Here is a 20398-nt window from a genome sequence, read left to right as displayed (position 1 = left end):
CACTAAATTATGCATTAACGCTGATGTATACATGCTTTTTTTGGGAAATCCAGGAGTGTTTGATTGTGCACATACTCTCCAAATCCTGCGTTCTATTACACCATTCCAGGACTTTCGTGGAATGCAGTGTTTAAAAGGAGCACGTGCCAGCATCGAACTGTTGACCGATGTTGACATGCCGGTCTTCTTCGAATGCAGGATTCGCAGTGGACTTTGTCAGTGAGTGACAGATATGCCAAAGCGAATAAACCACGAACGAGAGAGGAGGAATACAGGCCAACTGACGACTTAAGTTACTATAAATTATTTTTAATAATACACTGACGGAAAAAGTCGCAACAAAAGGTAATTAATACAGAGTAATGAAATGTCGGGAATAAATTTGTCTAGGTAACATATTTAAGTGATTAACATAGCAAGATCACAGGTTAATGTAAGTGCGACACAAGCATTTGCAAATGTGAAATGCTAGTACATCAATAACCTCCCACAACATCTACATCGGATCAACGTTTACAGTTCACCAGCATGTGAGTGTGATCCTGAGTCGGAAGCTGATGTCAACCACATCTTATTTACGTGGCCCAAATTTGACCGTGAACGGTTGGTCTTTTTGAAGATATTGCTGAGTATGGGCTACCATCTTCCTCAATCAGCTTCTTCTCTTTTGTGCACTAAAGACGTTCGTCTATATAAAGTGATCGTTAACTTCATCAAGAGTACTGGTCACAATCTGTAGGTTTTAATGGTGTACGTCAATTATAAATATGTCTTGCTGATGAAGATATTTCAGAATTGGTGTGAATTGTAAGCCAAGACACTTTTAATTATTTTCCAATTCAATTCAATTCAATTTTTAAAACAATATGTACAAAACTGTAATAGTTAAGCTTTTTATTCTTGTAAATATGCATTTCTGTATTTGTTTATTCAATTATGTGTACATTGTCACTATGTGCTGCCGATGGCTTAATTGAGTACACACTCAAAGGCCAAATAAACAAACAAACAAAAAAAAGAAAAAGTGTTGAATGCAAGCGTGCAAACGCGCCTGAATTGTGTTACACAAGCGCCGGATGTCTGTTTGTGGGATGGAGTTCAATGCCAGTTGCACTTCCGTCATTTAATCCAGTGACAGTTATTGCTGGCTATGGATGACGCTGGAGCTGTCATCCGATGATGTCCGATATGCGCTCGATTGGAGACAGATCTGTTGATCCAGCAGGCCATGGCAACATTGCTCTGTAAAGTATGTTGGATTACAACAGCTGTATGTAAGCGAGCATTATCCTGATGGAGAACACCTACTTGAATGATCATGAATGGCAGCACAGTAAGTCGAATCAGCAGACTGACGTACAGATTTCCAGTCAGGGTTCGTGGGGTAACCACGAGAATGCCGCTGCTGTGAGATGAAATCGCACCCCGGACTTTAACTCCATCTGCCGAACACGACTGTGTTCCCTCCCTGTAGTGACAAGTGGCCGTCTGGAGTCCAGTCTTTCTCTTGACTACCGCTGGCAGCAGTCGTGTGCAGTGGCTACATTCCTGCCAATTGTTTCTGCAGTATCGCAGAAGGAACATCCGGCTTCTTGTAGCCCTGTTACACGTCTTGTTCAAACTCAGTGAAATATTGATAATGACATCTTTGTCGCCTTAAGGGCATTCTCGACTAACATCAACTCATCACGTCCATCCTAAAAGGTAAATACAGCATGTATTTAAATGGTTCAAATGGCTCTAAGCACTATGGGACTTAACATCTGAGGTCGTCAGTCCCCTAGACTTAGAGCTACTTAAACCTAACTAACCTAAGGGCATCACATACATCTATGCCCGAAGCAGAGTTCGAACCTGCGACCGTAGCAGCAGCGCGGTTCCGGACTGAAGCGCCTAGAACCACTCGGCCACAGCGGCCGGCATATATTTAAAGCAGGGCTAATTTGCATCCCCATAGTGGCACTACTGGCGCCATTTTTATCCGACTGGCGCGAAATTTGAATAGACATCATCTTTCAGATGTAGAAACGCGCCTGCCAACTATCGTTTATGTCGGACAACTCCTTCTTGATGGTGCCATTTTTTTCCGTCAGTGTGATTTGTTTATAAGAAACCTCGAATGATGATACCTATGTAAATGAACTGGTTATAAATCGTCGTAATGGACAAGGGAAGCTCGAGTCATTGACCCACACTGAAGGGAAGAGGTTTCCCCATTTCAATATGCTCCCATTAGCCGAGGGTTTCCGCTGCCAATTTTGAGACCATGTGATCGGTATTTAGTTGTTCAAGATCAAGGATATACCTCTTCCCACTGCTTAAGGTTCGTGGGCAGGACACGTGAACCTCTGCGTGACCCTGAACAGTTGCCTTGGGGAGAGGGTAGTGGGGTATCACAGCTATGTGGATGTCTAGTGTTCATTTCCAGTTACTGCTATGGGTTTTCTCTGAACAGGGTGCACTCAGCCCCACGAGACCAACTGAGGAGTTACTTGGATGATTATGAATGGTGCCAAGGTCAAGAAAACGGACACTTGACCGGGAGGGTAGTGTGACCCCACACACCTCCATACAGCATCCGATGACGGTGTTGGTAGAGGACGACATGTCCAGTAGTGCCACTATGGGGATGCAAATTAGCCCTGCTTTAAATATATGCCGGCCGCTGTGGCCGAGTGGTTCTAGGCGCTTCAGTCCGGAACCGCGCTGCTGCTACGGTCGCAGGTTCGAATATAACTAGTACAAATGAGTCATTTGACACTGGAAGTCTTTATCAGTTACCTTGAGATAACGTCCATTCTGTCTAGAATAGGCACGTTGATAACTACTTAAGATGAATTATAACGATTTTAGCAAAGCATACCACAATTCTGTGATGTAATAGACTGAAACGTGCTGTATAGATACGTAAACTCTGTTCACATGCCCTGGCGGGCCCATCGTTACCGACCGACCGACATGTCGTCCTCTACCAACACCATCATCGGATGCTGTATGGAGGTGTGTGGGGTCACCACACTACCCTCCCGGTCAAGTGTCCGTTTTCTTGACCTTGGCACCATTCATAATCATCCAAGTAACTCCTCAGTTGGTCTCGTGGGGCTGAGTGCACCCTGTTCAGAGAAAACCCATAGCAGTAACTGGAAATGAACACTAGACATCCACATAGCTGTGAAACATGCTGACCACTGAGCTACAGAAGTGAACATGAAATTAAACGTTATTTCAAAGTAAAACAGCCTGCACTGGACAATAACTTCCCTCCAGAAACTCATAATTTTGGTTAGTGTCGGTTGCGTACATCAGAGGCAAGCATACATTCAGGGGCAAACCTGGTGTTATGCTAATTGATTTATGACCCCCTGGAGTTGATTTTTGACCCCCTGTAGTTGATTTAGGGCCACCTGAGGATAATCCATCCTTCTGAGAAAATGCCCCAACCCTCCCTCCTCCCTCCTTCTCCCCATCCTTCTGGGAAATTCCCAACCCCTCTACCCTTCCCCAATAAAATCATGCTCTTCATATCAAACTAATTGACTAATTCAATGGATCAACTAATTATGCCCCACTGAGAAATCCCCCAGGCCTCACCTCCCCCTCCCCCACATCCCCCCTCCCCACCTGGAAACTGGCGGGAAAATCGCTAAGTCTGTGCTGAGCTATTGGTGTGAAAGGACATAATCTTTCTTTTTGGCAATTATTGGTGTTATCCTGTTGGAAAATTTTCCCGAAATTGGCGGGAAGAAACTCTGTGTGTACTTGCCCTGATATGCAGAGACCAACTGAACTAGTGCACAATGCACCACCAGAGGTCGTCTCTCCCCTCACCCTTCGTCCCCTCACCTTCTCCCTCCAAACCCTTCCCAGAAAAAAATTGGCAGGAAAAGACGCTGAGCCGATGGAGTGGAAGGATCCCACAACTGGAAATTCAGTTACATTGAAGAGGGCATAATAATAAATGATAACGATATATTGTTTATTTATAATTTGCAATTTTCAGGGTTGGATCTCTCTTTTATTTGGTAGGAAAAGTTCATAATTATCTTCTGTTTATTTAATTTTGGGAGATGCTGGTCTTGTAAAATACATCGAAAAAGTTATTAAATACGCAAATAGCTCACTTTTTCCAATTGCACAACGAATATCATCAACATAAAGCACTCGCCGCCCATATTTGCACTGCTACAGATCGTGTTAAACATATCTGCCGAAAAAACAACTTCTAAATTGCATACACTTGCTTCTTCATGCATGTCATCCAGAGACTCACTTCTTGTTTTACTCGGAAACACTCACCTTCCATATCAGTGGAAACTGCAACTCTTATGTGCTCGCCCTACTGTGCAGATACTGACTGAGGTAGTTCACATACGACCGGCAGGAGACGTGGGTACAAGCAAACTCCACACCCTTCCTCCCTTCAATATTCTCGCTTCCTCCCCATAAGCCCTCCATTTACTTCCTGATCGACAAGGCATCAGGTGTCAGCAACTCTTTGATATTGATACCTAAGAAATTCTTGTCAAAACACATGCTCTCTCTGTCTCTCTCTCTCTCTCTCTCTCAAGTGGCAACTTCCTGCCCAGTGAGTGTCTGCTGTGTACCGAATAAACGCCTCTTTTGTCCTGAACAAAGTAGTGGATGGATACTTGGTAAATCGCCAGCTGTGGATGTCTTGCAAATAGCCCATCGCGGGTGGGATAGTTTCTCCTTGCTTCCTATGGTTAATAATAGAGCTGGTATATGTCGCGGCAAATTCCGGTATTCGATCCCACAAGAGCTCAGTTTCCAAAACCCTAACGGATTTTCCTTGCGTACTGTTGATGTAGACTGGTACAGGTAGGTCTTTTAGCAGGAAATCTATTACACCGGAGGCAGATGAAAATTTCAAATTTAAGCTCAATTGGATGCCTTGTCCTTAAACAATTTGCGGAAGACAGGACATGGGGATGGACTGGTGTGTGTGGTCACAATACGACTTTAAATTTATAAGTCGGGAATTTGACGTTAAGATTGGGTTTTTAAAGGCCTATATAATCCCTAAGTTGGTTCTGTCAGCCACACCAGGACTAAGAACGAGGAGAAGGAGGAGGAAGGGTGAGCCACGTGATAGGATAGTAACAACAACCACTACCACCTTTCTGCTGCAAGACAAAGTCTACTGGGCAGTACTGAGAAGCAGTAAACATCGCACACTTAAAACCATGTTCCATTCCATAGTAGTAGTAGTCACAGTTAGATGTGGAAGATTGGTGAAACACTTGCACGTCCCGCGCACTCATGTCTCATCGTCCACACGTAGCACCCCAGACCAGAGGTCGTGCAGTGTTAGTTGCCATCGTGATTGCGAGTCTCACCAATCGCGACAGATTGGCAGTCAGAGTCAGCTCACTGGATACGGCCCCTCCCCTCCCCCCTCTCCACCCCCATCCCCTGCTGTGCACGGTGTCCAGCATGGCCAAAGTGGTAGGAATTCGGATGTTATCAATATGTGTAGTGCCAACACTTGCCAGTGATTTGTACTGAATCTTCTCAAATATCGATGTAAAAATCGGAGAATACTCACAATACACACAATCGTGGACGCTGCCCAGCACATATTGAGTCTTAGTTTGCTATTCGCGTGCCCAGAGGACTACACGGTTAGGTTAACTACATTCCTACAATCTGCATAACCAGTGCGGGAGACTCAGCATTGGCTCGCACTTCGAACCAGAAATGTCCATTCGTTAAGGCTACCGGCTATCTCCACCATGTACACGCACATTGTGTAGAGCCATCCTGGTAAACCAGCCACATATTTATCAGTAAAATTATAATTAAATATTACGATCATGGGACCAATTTGCCGGCGTCGGAAATACCTCCTCCAGAAGAATGTGGCTCTGAAAATATCAATTTCAACGTAAATCTACAACCTTCTTATTTTCCACGTAAAATCTTTCACCCCCCCCCCCCCTCCCCCGGCCCCTCTTATGGCTATCGATGCTTCGAAATCGCACTTTTCCTTGCCAAATCTATACCTCCCTTTTTCTTTGCACCTGCCAGAACACTGATCACAGTAACGTTACGTTCCAACAGCATAACATTCCTGACAAATAGCGTGATTATCATTTATAGGTGAACAGCGTCCAAAAAATTATGGTATGTCCACACTCACACCAGATGGGTGCAGTTTCACCGGCCTACCATAGCTTCCCAGTAGCAAAACATTCGCGACACATCGTCCTTATCATATATTTGTCGAAGAATAAAGGGTGTAATTACAATTAAAAAGCTGTCGTGTATTTTATTTGTGTTATGTATGTTCCTGCGTGATCGCCGGAATTTGCTATAGCAGGAAGAAATGATACCCCCAGCCAGGTCACAGCTCCTTGCTAATTCTCTCAAAACCCCATTACGTTCTGACAACGCTGTTCTATAGTTACAAGGCTGTCTAGTCCTCCCTCTGTCACTGCCTGGGTAGAGAGCTGTCACAATGACAAAAATAACACACTAACGTACAGGAGGAAATTCACAACCATACAGAGTATAAGTGGACTGCGCAAAAAAATTCAGCAGATAACACCTGCAATTCATTGATATCAAATTACGGTATATAAATATCACCCTCTACATGTCCTCATTTCTTTTATCATATTCCTATGATTACTATGTTAGAAATACAACAGTGTAATGGCGAGTCTTCGTTGACAGCACAGTCTCTCTCTCCCTCCCTTGCTCTCTCTCTCCTCTTTATTTTTATAACATATAAGAGAGTAAAACTACGCTAACGTCACCTGGAAGAGAACTCAAGAAGATATTGCAGCGTCTCTCTCTTCTGATATATCGAAAACACATACCGTTCGCATATTGACATCGAGCATATGCGATGATTCTACTAAATATACACGTGTGGTCCATTGAAGTAGGTGATCGAAGTTGCTTCCAAAAACCTATGTAAAGTTTTGTCGCCTGTACTTTAGGGGGACCATACCCCACAAACTATCAATCACAAAGAGGGTTCCTGTGTTTTTCTTGCATAAGCAGTTTGATACATTGTGTTTTGCTGTAGAACACCGAAGTAGTTTATGACTACAGCTGGGTGCACATCTATTCAGTTTGTTTTTCTACAATGACTTTGGGATCTGTGTCAGCTATTAAAACAACATTAACACGTTTCCGTCCATTGACGCTCAGAAAATCTGCACATTGCATAGTGGAAGTTATGCTGCTCCTACAACACACAGGATGGTTCAAATAAAAAGGAGAGCCGGAATTACTTATTGACAAAAATGTGAAAGACATCTCTATATATGTAAACTCGAAGAGTGTGTGGCATTATGGAGCATTTCCAAAAGGCTATGCGAAGGTAATGACCTCTAAATTTATCTTGTCTTCCCCAATCATGGAGTAGCAAATGCCTGGGTGTTCTGTTTCCAAAGAGATCCAGAGCACTGATTTCTCATATTGGTGGTGCATATTGCACCCAGATAAATGATTGCTGTTTCACTGTCCTACGTGATAGTCATCCTGAACCCAAATATTTGAACCATGCATCTTTCGTTTTTATGCCTTACAACGCATAACCACATATGGAACATGGGGGCATTCTGCAGAACTTAAACCCACAGAGAATGAGCAGTATGCACCATCAGTTGTCAATACCACTGGTAGAGCAAAGGAATGATTTTTCATGAATCTAGATGAGAATGTAAGTACTCTTACCCCTCCACATTTTTTGTAATTTTTCATAAATTTTACGTATTTTCCATTAGTTTTCATAATTTGACCATATTTTCCGTAATTTCAACTCATTTTGCTCAATTACTCGAGGTCCAAGCCACAACTCTCAACGAGTTGTCACGTCAACAAAACCTCTCATGCATTGATCTCATGATGCTATCAGCCAATGACATTGCAGCATGGTTCTCAATTTCTGTATCATTGCTAAAGCACTGCCCACGTTACTTTGTGGGGGTCATATACATGGGGACATATTGCAAACTTTGTTACGCTGCGCTACATCACATGACACAAATACTGTTTCTTATTGTAGGAAATAGCCATCAGCAGAGAGGAGATGTAAAAATTATGTTCCATAGCCAGAACTTTTTATAAATTGGGTAACATTTTATTACAACTTACAACCTTCCCCTATGTGAATAGGAGAAACAAAGTATTCTCACATTCATAGCATAAAATCGGAGATTCACAGTTCTAGCGCTCTGGCATCTATTTCGAAACGAGCTACCCTTTCATAGAACCTATCGGATAAGGACCCAGAGCAAACCTCTAGATCACCTCTCTCTATGCATCTCGTAACTCTTCCTCGGTCTTTAGGCAACCCTCCCTGCAGCATCGTCTCCGATTTAATTTGGTGCTGACCAGAAGTAGGAGGGTACTATCCCCGCTACATTCAACGTCTTGTGAAGGAGCAGAACGAGCTGAGTTCCACATAATCAATACACTTCGATATTTTGCTTTAGCAAAGAGTATAACATGTTTTCCAAACTTGTACTGAGCGACGCTAGTGATATAGACTGGTATTATCGTCCCAGTATTGTAACTGAATTCTGTGAAGACTGTTCTGCACCAGTTTTACTCACGTCACATGTCTAGTTACACGTGATCTCTTTATATGCTTGCATGCTGAGGAGTTCAGCACTCCTTTTTGGTGTATAATAGATACAACTTCCCCCATGAACCATGGACCTTGCCGTTGGTGGGGAGGCTTGCGTGCCTCAGCGATACAGATTGCCGTACCGTAGGTGCAACCACAACGGAGGGGTATCTGTTGAGAGGCCAGACAAACATGTGGTTCCTGAAGAGGGGCAGCAGCCTTTTAAGTAGTTGCAGGGGCAACAGTCTGGATGATTGACTGATATGGCCTTGTAACATTAACCAAAGCGGCCTTGCTGTGCTGGTACTGCGAACGGCTGAAAGCAAGGGGAAACCACAGCCGTAATTTTTCCCGACGGGATGCAGCTTTACTGTATGATTAAATGATGATGGCGTCCTCTTGGGTAAAATATTCCGGAGGTAAAATAGTCCCCCATTCGGATCTCCAGGCGGGGACTACTCAAGAGGACGTCGTTATCAGGAGAAAGAAAACAGGCATTCTACGGATCGGAGAGTGGAATGTCAGATCCCTTAATCGGGCAGGTAGGTTAGAAAATTTAAAAAGGGAAATGGATAGGTTAAAGTTAGATATAGTGGGAATTAGTGAAGTTCGGTGACAGGAGGAACAAGACTTTTGGTCAGGTGATTACAGGGTTATAAATACAAAATCAAATAGGGGTAATGCAGGAGTAGCTTTAATAATGAATAAAAAAATAGGAGTGCGGGTTAGCTACTACAAACAGCATAGCGAACGCATTATTGTGGCCAAGATAGACACAAAGCCCATGCCTACTACAGTAGTACAAGTTTATATGCCAACTAGCTCTGCAGATGATGAAGAAATAGATGAAATGTATGACGAGATAAAAGAAATTATTCAGGTAGTGAAGGGAGACGAAAATTTAATAGTCATGGGTGACTGGAATTCGTCAGTAGGAAAAGGGAGAGAAGGAAACATAGTAGGTGAATATGGATTGGGGGGAAGAAATGAAAGAGGAAGCCGCCTTGTAGAATTTTGCACAGAGCATAACTTAATCATAGCTAACACTTGGTTCAAGAATCATAAAAGAAGGTTGTATACCTGGAAGAATCCTGGAGATACTAAAAGGTATCAGATAGATTATATAATGGTAAGAGAGAGATTTAGGAACCAGGTTTTAAATTGTAAGACATTTCCAGGGGCAGATGTGGATTCTGACCACAATCTATTGGTTATGAACTGCAGATTGAAACTGAAGAAACTCCAAAAAGGTGGGAATTTAAGGAGATGGGACCTGGATAAACTGAAAGAACCAGGGGTTGTACAGAGTTTCAGGGAGAGCATAAGGGAACAATTGACAGGAAAGGGGGAAAGAAATACAGTAGAAGAAGAATGGGTAGCTCTGAGTGATGAAGTAGTGAAGGCAGGAGAGGATCAAGTAGGTAAAAAGACGAGGGCTAATAGAAATCCTTGGGTAACAGAAGAAATATTGAATTTAATTGATGAAAGGAGAAAATATAAAAATGCAGTAAATGAAGCACGCAAAAAGGAATACAAACGTCTCAAAAATGAGATCGACAGGAAGTGCAAAATGGCTAAGCAGGGATGGCTAGAGGACAAATGTAACGATGTAGAGGCTTGTCTCGCTAGGGGTAAGAGAGATACTGCCTACAGGAAAATTAAAGAGACCTTTGGAGAGAAGAGAACCACTTGTATGAATATCAAGAGCTCAGATGGCAACCCAGTTCTAAGCAAAGAAGGGAAGGCAGAAAGGTGGAAGGAGTATATAGAGGGTTTATACAAGGGCGATGTACTTGAGGACAATATTATGGAAATGGAAGAGGATGTAGATGAAGATGAAATGGGAGATAAGATACTGCGTGAAGAGTTTGACAGAGCACTGAAAGACCTGAGTCGAAACAAGGCCCCGGGAGTAGACAACATTCCATTAGAACTACTGATGGCCTTGGGAGAGCCAGTCATGACAAAACTCTACCATCTGGTGAGCAAGATGTATGAGGCAGGCGAAATACCCACAGACTTAAAGAAGAATATAATAATTCCAATCCCAAAGAAAGCAGGTGTTGACAGATGTGAAAATTACCGAACTATCAGTTTAATAAGTCACAGCTGCAAAATACTACCGCGAATTCTTTACAGACGAATGGAAAAACTGGTAGAAGCGGACCTCGGGGAAGATCAGTTTGGATTCCGTAGAAATGTTGGAACACGTGAGGCAAAACTAACCTTACGACTTATCTTAGAAGAAAGATTAAGAAAAGGCAAACCTACGTTTCTAGCATTTGTAGACTTAGAGAAAGCTTTTGACAACGTTAACTGGAATACTCTCTTTCAAATTCTGAAGGTGGCAGGGGTAAAATACAATGAGCGAAAGGCTATTTACAATTTGTACAGAAAGCAGAGGGCAGTTATAAGAGTCGAGGGGCATGAAAGGGAAGCAGTGGTTGGGAAAGGAGTGAGACAGGGTTGTAGCCTCTCCCTGATGTTATTCAATCTGTATATTGAGCAAGCAGTAAAGGAAACACAAGAAAAATTCGGAGTAGGTATTAAAATTCATGGAGAAGAAGTAAAAACTTTGAGGTTCGCCGATGACATTGTAGTTCTGTCAGAGACAGCAAAGGACTTGGAAGAGCAGTTGAACGGAATGGACAGTGTCTTGAAAGGAAGATATAAGATGAACATCAACAAAAGCAAAACGGGGATAATGGAATGTAGTCAAATTAAATCTGGTGATGCTGAGGGGATTAGATTAGGAAATGAGACACTTAAAGTAGTAAAGGAGTTTAGCTATTTAGGGAGTAAAATAACTGATGATGGTCGAAGTAGAGAGGATATAAAATGTAGACTGGCTATGGCAAGGAAATCGTTTCTGAAGAAGAGAAATTTGTTAACATCGAGTATAGATTTAAGTGTCAGGAAGTCGTTTCTGAAAGTATTTGTATGGAGTGTAGCCATGTATGGAAGTGAAACATGGACGATAACTAGTATGCACAAGAAGAGAATAGAAGCTTTCGAAATGTGGTGCTACAGAAGAATGCTGAAGATAAGGTGGGTAGATCATGTAACTAATGAGGAGGTATTGAATAGGATTGGGGAGAAGAGAAGTTTGTGGCACAACTTGACTAGAAGAAGGGATCGGTTGGTAGGACATGTTTTGAGGCATCAAGTGATCACAAATTTAGCATTGGAGGGCACCGTGGAGGGTAAAAATCGTAGAGGAAGACCAAGAGATGAATACACTAAGCAGATTCAGAAGGGTGTAGATTGCAGTAGGTACTGGGAGATGAAGAAGCTTCCACAGGATACAGTAGCATGGAGAGCTGCATCAAACCAGTCTCAGGACTGAAGACCACAACAACAACAAGAAGTACTGATGACCATACAAATCCATAAATGATGCATGGTTTCACACAAGTACAAGACAACTAATTATGTTACGGGCACTGTCGCACATGAACACACAACAACGATAGGGAATGCGATAGTTTTCAGTCTGACGGGAAGTCGGGATGTAAACACTGCATTAATAAACAATGAAACGGAAATACTGTTCAGAAGTTCGGCAACATAGCACACACGAGCATAGAGCGTATAGAAACGCAAAAGCAAATAAAGATGTGATATTAGGAGCTTTATGTAGATTTACTTGCATAAAAACATAACAGCTGTGAAACGTAACAACAGAGCTTGCATTTAAACTTTTATCTTGTTGATATGTGTCACCATTAGGCGAATTGCAGCAATCTACGCCCACCATTATTAGGCCAAAACGACTAATTGGAAAGCAACGACAATTCATCTGGAAGTTGAGTATGGTTGTATCCTTAAACTGTGCAAAGAAAATTTTTCTCCTAATTGTGGATCGACTTCTACGACTCCTGAAATTTGACACTCGCCAAAAAATGTTCGGAAAAGCACGCTATCTCTTAAATATTACAGCGTATGCCGCCCCCTTTCCAACTAAATGTAACATTCATACAACAACAAAAAAAGTAGAGATTCCGGTAAAGTATAATACATCAATGTTCGTCATGCGATGTGACCAGAATATGAGCGCAAAGCCAGGGGTCAGTCGTTATGAAATGGATAAGTATGAGGTACCCTCCGCCACGCGCTGTAAGGTGGATTGCGGAGTATCTATGTAGATTTTGATGTAAAACAAGTGTTTCTAACATCATTGTGACGTAAAGTTCTGTTATGGAGAAAGATTTAAGTTTATCAGTGGTGGTATTTGTTCTATAAAGTCGACTAAACACTCCTAAAAACAAATGTAGTTGAAATGCATCATTATGGAGAAAGTATTAAGTTTATCAGTGGTAGGATTTGTTCCATATAGTCGATTAAAACTCGGAAAAACAAATGTAGTTGAAATGCATCATATTTGTTTTGGAACAATTTTCTTGGGAACTGCAGGTTTTCCACAAACAAAGCGTTCACATCTAAATTAGCTGCTACTTCGAGAATGTGTATGCAATTTTGGGGCTTATCAAAAGCACTGTTGCTAGTTCCTATAACACTTGTAAATTGTATGAGACGAGTTAGATTACAAGAAATTGCAAACAATTTTCGTACCTCCAGAAAAAGTAAACTCTAAAAAATTAAAATCTCCACCTAATATTATTCTGTTGTGTTTGGAAGTTAAAAAGAATTATAGTGTGTCAATTTGTTCATGAATAACTCAAAATCCATTTTCCATTAATTTCTACCCCTATATTTCCAAAATGCTGATCACTGTAAGACATAAGAGTATCATTGTTTTAAATTTGTATCCCTTATTAATTTAAGTGACAAGGCCTACTTTGGCTTCACTTTTTAGAGTATTTCGTGCTACGTGAACAACTCTATAAATTCTAACGTAAATCTTAACTCCATGTAGCCACAGTGAAACAAACGAAGCGAATTTCCAAAACTACGTTTAACAACTAGACAAACTGGCCCCAACCTGAAATCAGTATTGCAAGATACGACCAGTTCATCGAACTAATTGGGAACTATGAGCCGTCAGTGATCAATCGCTTGCGACAGTCGCATGTCTTGTTCACGAGGACGTGACTTAAAAAAAAAAAAAATTTAAAACACAGAAAAGCATTCTCAGAGTGATAATGCAAGCTAAAAGCATGGACCAGATTCTAGGTTTGCAAATATTGCCGTGTCTGTATAAATGTTATAAAATACTAATCTTTACAAAAGGGAGCACCATAAAAGAAGAAAACATACTCAAACAGTTATGATCTTCACTCATGTGAAAAGAGGTAGAAGCTTAACGTACACGTAAATACAACAAGTAGAAATTTAGGCAAGCGAGAATATCACAGGGATTATTTTGTATAATCATTTGCCTTCTTACTTAAAACGCTTTCCAGCAGTAAATGCATTTAAAGTTGAAACAGTTGTTGCTTGACCACTGCTTCTATTCCGTCTCTGAGCATCTTAATAAGTAAATCAAGAACACAAGTAGTGGCAGACGCCATCACAACGAAACCAGAAGCTCCGTGGTCCACACGTGGCCCAAACGAGTGAAAAAAATAAAAACAAATTACAAAATGTTGTTAATTCTATCATTATGTGTCACGTCACTTTACTGTTTGCTTAGTGTTGGACAAGTAATCACACTAAATATTATATATTATAATTATAAATTTACCGTGTTGCTCCTGACTTGTCAGCTGTATCATATGTACACGCACTGTACTAAAAATGATCTACTGGACCAAATAAATAAATAAATATTTCCTGTAAAATGTGAGGCGTTTGGGTTTTCAGGGCCCAGTTAATTTGGTATGTGTGACAGGGAGATCGAATAAAAGCACCTACACACAGTAACTGAGAATACATGCGGATATTCAGGTTCTCTTGGAACGTTAGGAAAATGTATATATAAAGGTACACCAACCCAATAAATTTTCCTAACGTTCTAAGAGAACCTCAACTACATACCTGATAAAATAAATAACACATCAAACCATTAACTGACTAAGGCCAAAAGATTTTGCTGCTTATCATGTTGCAAATTTCTCATCAGCACTCTTCTGTATTTACAGGTCAACTGCAGTCTGAAGTGATGATCAACAACAACAGTGTATGTCCCAAATTAGTATGGGCCACTAGTAACACCCTTCCACCCTGAGAAAAATGTTCATGTCCGTGTGCAATTATATGAAGCGCCATAACTGCAAAATTCAACCACCAACTTTGAACTGCACTCATCAGTGGTGATCACTGAGCTACTGGAATTGATCTTTAGTAGCACAGTAGTCAATTAAATCCCTTGACAAACCCAACACAAATTTGTTAAACATAGAGCATTCATTAAGTATTCTGGTTATTGAGAAGTCAACTCGACACTTTTCACAGTTTCATGTGATAAAAGTTCTCAGAAGGCCAGTGATTTTAGTTCCTTATTTGACACCAGCATTCAAAGGCTGCCAGGTTGTAGACGTCTTACAAACCTAAGAAATGTGAATGTCAATGGCTTAACAGTTCCATACCTAGTGATACACCTGTCAGAAAACGTAAGTATAAAATTATTTTGTACATCAACTTTGAACAGTGAATTTTGCGTTAGTATAAATATTGTCCTGCGTGATCTGAAGCCTGTGGGTTTAAATACACTGTATTTTTTCATTTCACGTTTGACAAGACTGCTGACTTTCTAATATCAGACTATTAAATACCAACACCTCATGTTAATATTTTGGTTCAAACCTGACTCTAGACTGGACCACATAACTGCCCACAACTCACATGAAAAACCTAATTTCCCAAGTCACTGTCTTAAAAATAAGACCTTAACGAAAGATGGACAGTTGACTCATCTATTCCACATGTCCTATTCTCAGATAGAAATTAGCTAACACAGTCGAGTTTAATTCTCATGTATCAGTCTCTTTAATCCAAAACTACTTTTACACAACCTGGAGCATAAGATTATTATCCAGTCTAAATGAAATTTTCATGTCAAGTAAATTCAGAAAAAAATACTTACTAGTACAGGGATAAAAAGACTAGCTCTATGTCACATTTACAGCAACAACAGGGACGAATGTTTTGTAAACTGTAGGTAATGAGTTTTCAGGAAATAAGATGAAGTCACAGAAATGGTTACTTGTAATCAAACTCAACAAACTGACCCGTCAGTAAAATTATATTTTGACGGAGAACCCACAGCAAAAGAAGCGATGTTTTGCTATCAAGCATACCATTAATGCACATTTTTATGCTTCTCCTTAATGATGACTAGTCAATTTGTTGATTAAAATTCCTCTTATTCGTTTAGGAGTTCTTAAGTAAGTATCACACAACTTAAAAGACAAAACAAATTTTATTACATAAAAAGTGGATGGACAAGCACCTTCCAATTAAAAAAAAAATAAGAACAACACTTAAAACTTTAATGACGTCACAAACAAAATTTGAAATATGTCGTTTTTTTCATTTTGTGGATCTTAGTACTCTTCTCCTCCTTCGCCTTCTCCTTCAATAGAGTCCATACCGACTTCTTCGTAGTCCTTTTCAAGGGCAGCCAGATCTTCACGAGCTTCTGAGAACTCTCCTTCCTCCATACCCTCACCGACGTACCAGTGCACGAAAGCTCTCTTGGCATACATCAAATCAAACTTGTGGTCAAGGCGAGCCCAGGCCTCTGCAATTGCAGTAGTATTTGACAACATACAAACAGCACGCTGTACCTTCGCAAGATCACCACCAGGTACCACAGTAGGAGGCTGGTAGTTTATCCCCACCTGTAACAAGTAAAGGCGAGTTTAGTAAACGAACTCAGTATCTCCATTATGTGCCTTACAATAGTGGATCAATTACTAAATATTTAATAGCAATATAGCAGTCACACAAACCTTGAAACCAGTTGGACACCAATCCACAAACTGAATGGTTCGCTTTGTCTTAATAGTTGCAATGGCAGCGTTTACATCCTTCGGCACTACATCTCCTCTGTATAGCATACAGCATGCCATGTACTTTCCGTGCCTAGGATCACATTTCACCATCTGGTTGGCAGGTTCAAAACAGGCGTTTGTTATTTCTGCCACAGACAGCTGTTCATGGTAAGCCTTCTCTGCTGAGATGACAGGGGCATAGGTAACAAGTGGGAAATGGATGCGAGGATAAGGTACCAAGTTGGTCTGGAATTCTGTCAAATCCACATTAAGAGCTCCATCAAAGCGAAGAGATGCCGTGATTGAGGATACAATTTGGGCAATTAGCCTGTTCAGATTGGTGTAAGTTGGGCGTTCAATGTCTAAGTTACGGCGGCAAATGTCGTAGATAGCTTCATTATCGCTCATGAAAGCACAGTCTGAATGTTCCAAGGTGGTGTGAGTGGTTAGGATGGAGTTGTACGGCTCTACAACTGCTGTTGATACCTGAAGAACGCAATTATGACTTAGTCACAGAAAACTACATATTTCGCGAAATCTCTTAATGACAAGCTTCAGTTTTGACAAATCGTTCTTACCTGAGGAGCTGGGTAAATTGCAAATTCCAGTTTGCTCTTTTTGCCATAATCCACAGACAGACGTTCCATCAAGAGTGAAGTAAAGCCTGAACCAGTGCCACCTCCAAAGCAGTGAAAGATCAAGAATCCTTGAAGCCCAGTACATTGGTCAGCAAGCTTGCGAATGCGGTCCAGTACAAGGTCCACTATTTCCTTTCCAATTGTGTAATGACCACGGGCATAGTTGTTTGCAGCATCTTCCTTGCCTGTAATCAACTGCTCTGGGTGGAACAGCTGCCTGTAGGTGCCTGTACGCACCTCATCTTCAAAAGGAAAAACGTAAAACTTTAGATAATAACTGTAGTTTACCACTGGAATAATTTATAGGCGTACACCACGGATTAGAAATAGCGTATGCTGCCTAACTTACCAACAACAGTCGGTTCTAAGTCAACAAATACAGCACGGGGTACGTGCTTCCCAGCGCCTGTTTCGCTGAAAAATGTGTTAAAGCTGTCATCGCCGCCTCCTATAGTTTTGTCTGATGGCATCTGTCCATCGGGCTGGATACCATGCTCAAGACAGTACAGTTCCCAACATGCGTTACCAATCTGGGTTCCCGCTTGGCCAACGTGGATTGAGATACATTCACGCTGAAAAAAAAAAATTAAATGACCATATCGTCAAACATTAAGATTAAAGATTTTGTAGCTTATTCAAAATACTAGAATTGTCTCCTAATCCTGTCCTGAAGAAATGTGTACCCGCGTGAAGTTTGTGAGTCAATACAAGAGCGTTCGTTGTTAAATGTAGCATCTCTGGATAAGCAAACAGCGATCGAAACCACAACGCTTAACTGTCCCAACAGAAGTGAATTTAACTATGAAAAATGATAAAATGTCAGCCGGAACTTGCATCGAAATATCGAAGCTGGGCGATGGATCATTTCAAATCATCAACTCTCAGCCATTAATGTCGTTCGATTTTTTTAAAATTTAGATCGGATGGGAATAATTAATTTCGACTGACCACAAACGTGAAATTTAATTCTGCTTAAGTTAAGCTCTTGTGGGAATTAAGACTTACGTACCAAAAATTGCGCGGTAAATGCATTTCATTTTGTGTACTGGGGCCGGCCAAATTTGTAATTGCAGATACAGAAAACAATACTGAAGCGCTTCGTGCTTCATTTGATCCAAAAGCTGTTCTCACAATTAATCGCAAAAAGTTTATATGATCATTCATGTCCTTCCCGTTAACAGTCTTTAACACCATAATATCAAACTACGAACATTTCGGTGTAAACTTTAACAAAATCAAGTCCCTCAACTTCGTTGTCTGTTTCACAAAATTTGGCCCGAGTTAATGACATCAATGTTAAGAAGTAACTTACCATTTTGTTGTCGCTCTCTAGAATTCAGCAAAGTAAAAAACGAAATCGCCAACTTTTGCCGCGTCTGAAATGTATGAAGCTGTCCGGCGCCGAGGTTAAAGTCACGCCGTCACGGTTGCGTCAGATTTTAGATATGTAAACTCCGTAGTGAAGCATGCAATGGAACTTCTGATTGGTCGCTGCGCTAGCTGATTTCTAACACGCTCTGCTGTTGGGTAAATTGTAAATCATTCTTGCAGACGATTTATAGCAGCAGCCCATGTCTTAAATTGGTAAATGTTTTTGTAATTTTGGAAGCTATCGCTGCCTGTTATTTCTTTGAAAGTGACAACCCGCCAACTTCATACTCATTTACACGTGTATAACGACAAATAACCTTAAGGTTCCCCAAAGGTAAATACGTGTGTTATTATGTAAACATTGTACCTTGCGATGGCACCGTCTGTGACCTGACGTCGGAGGAATTTTAAACTGCGACTTTTTCTTTTAGAATGCGCCCAATTATGACAATAGCACGAAGTGCTGAACATATTAGAAATGTTTAACTAAACAACTATACACGCAACACGTTAAAATCATTTTATCGAAGTGTTTGTCTGATTTGTTTTGGTAGAAAGATCTTCAACTAATAAGTACAGAGAGGTAAATAGACGACTTATGTACGACACAACTAATATCCGACTACCCGAACATTCGTTTAAGAGATCTGTAAACGATAAATCCGACAGCATCATTCATCCTTAACGAGTAAGCCTACATTACGAAGATTATTGCAGTTCATTTTGTAAAAACAAAAGTGTTTACAAAAGAAGTCGTTCAAAAGTAATGTAAAACCGAATTTGTAAAAAGCGACACGTTTACTGAGGGTTAAATTCACTGTAACAAAAATATACAGTGTATTACTGAGGTCGTTTGTAGTGGTGTATCCAGAATACAAAGTTTGAGGTGGCGAAGTAACCAGAGGACGAGGGGGATGGGGGGAAAGGATTCGAGGGAGGAGGTGAGGTTGCTTCTCTCAGTGTCCTCTGCTGGTGGTATTGTGGACTAGTGCAGTCAGTATCCGCACAGTGGGGCGAGCATATAGAGCTGCTGCTTCCACTGACCTGATATGGAAGGTGTGTGTTTGGGAACAAAACAAGACATGAGTCTGGTATCAAAGGGGCACTGGCACCTGATACTTTGCTCAGTGTTTAAGTAGCAAGCAACCAGGGACTGCTACCGATGGTGGTCTGGCACTCCTGCAGTCACTGCCTGCTGTTAACATGTGTGCAGTCGCGACCCCATCATTGCTCGGCAGTTTGCAGACAGCAAGCATGAAGAAGCAAGTGTATGCAATTTGAATGCTGTTTTTTCGACAGATATGTTTAGTGAGATCTGTAATAGAGTAATTACATGTGGTGAGTATTGTGTGTTGACAGTATTCCTTGTGAAATTGGAAAAAAGCGATCTATTTACCTATTTAATTCTTTTTTCTCGATATATTTTACGAGACCTACATCTTCTAAAATTAAATAAGTGGCAGAGAATGACGATGTTTTCCCGCCAAATAAAAGAGAGACCCAAACCCAGCAAACTGAATTTTATGAATAAACAATGTATTTTTATTATTTGTTAGTATTCCTCTTCAATACATTTTAATTTCCTGTTGTGGGATCCTTCCATTCCACCAGCTCAGCGATTTTTCCCCCTTTTTTCTGGAAAGGATTGGGAGGGAGGGGGAGGGGACAAGATGGGGGGAGGGACATTCTCTGGTGGTGACATTGTGCACTGGCTCAGTCAGTCCCTGCATATCAAGGCAAACACACAAAGAGCTTTCCCCGTCAATTTCCACAAAGTGTTCCAACAGGATAGCACCCATAATTTCCAAAAGTAAATGTTATGTCCCTCTACTCCAGCAGCTCAGCACAGATCGAGGGATTTTATCGCCAGTTTCCAGATGGGGAGGGGGGAG

General features: G+C 41.1%; 2 protein-coding genes across 2 annotated transcripts in view; one reads left to right on the top strand and one right to left on the bottom strand.

The window, feature by feature from the left end:
• LOC126243140 (aldehyde dehydrogenase 1A1-like) overlaps positions 1-20398 on the top strand; it is a 181968-nt gene that overhangs the window by 75062 nt on the left and 86508 nt on the right. The gene's annotated exons all lie outside the window — the stretch shown is intronic.
• On the bottom strand, positions 16030-18527 carry LOC126243167 (tubulin alpha-1 chain-like). The gene is made up of 5 exons (XM_049948143.1): positions 18448-18527; positions 17485-17707; positions 17076-17377; positions 16456-16983; positions 16030-16344 (listed from the first exon to the last, which is right to left on the bottom strand). The coding sequence occupies exons 1-5, from the start codon at positions 18448-18450 to the stop codon at positions 16048-16050; spliced, it is 1353 nt and encodes a 450-aa protein (XP_049804100.1). The 5' UTR covers positions 18451-18527; the 3' UTR covers positions 16030-16047.

This window comes from Schistocerca nitens, chromosome 1 (genome assembly GCF_023898315.1).
Source record: "Schistocerca nitens isolate TAMUIC-IGC-003100 chromosome 1, iqSchNite1.1, whole genome shotgun sequence".
Classification (NCBI taxonomy): Eukaryota; Metazoa; Arthropoda; class Insecta; order Orthoptera; family Acrididae; genus Schistocerca; species Schistocerca nitens.
The sequence above is the reverse complement of the archived record's forward strand: the minus strand, read 5'-3'. Positions and strand labels throughout refer to the sequence as shown.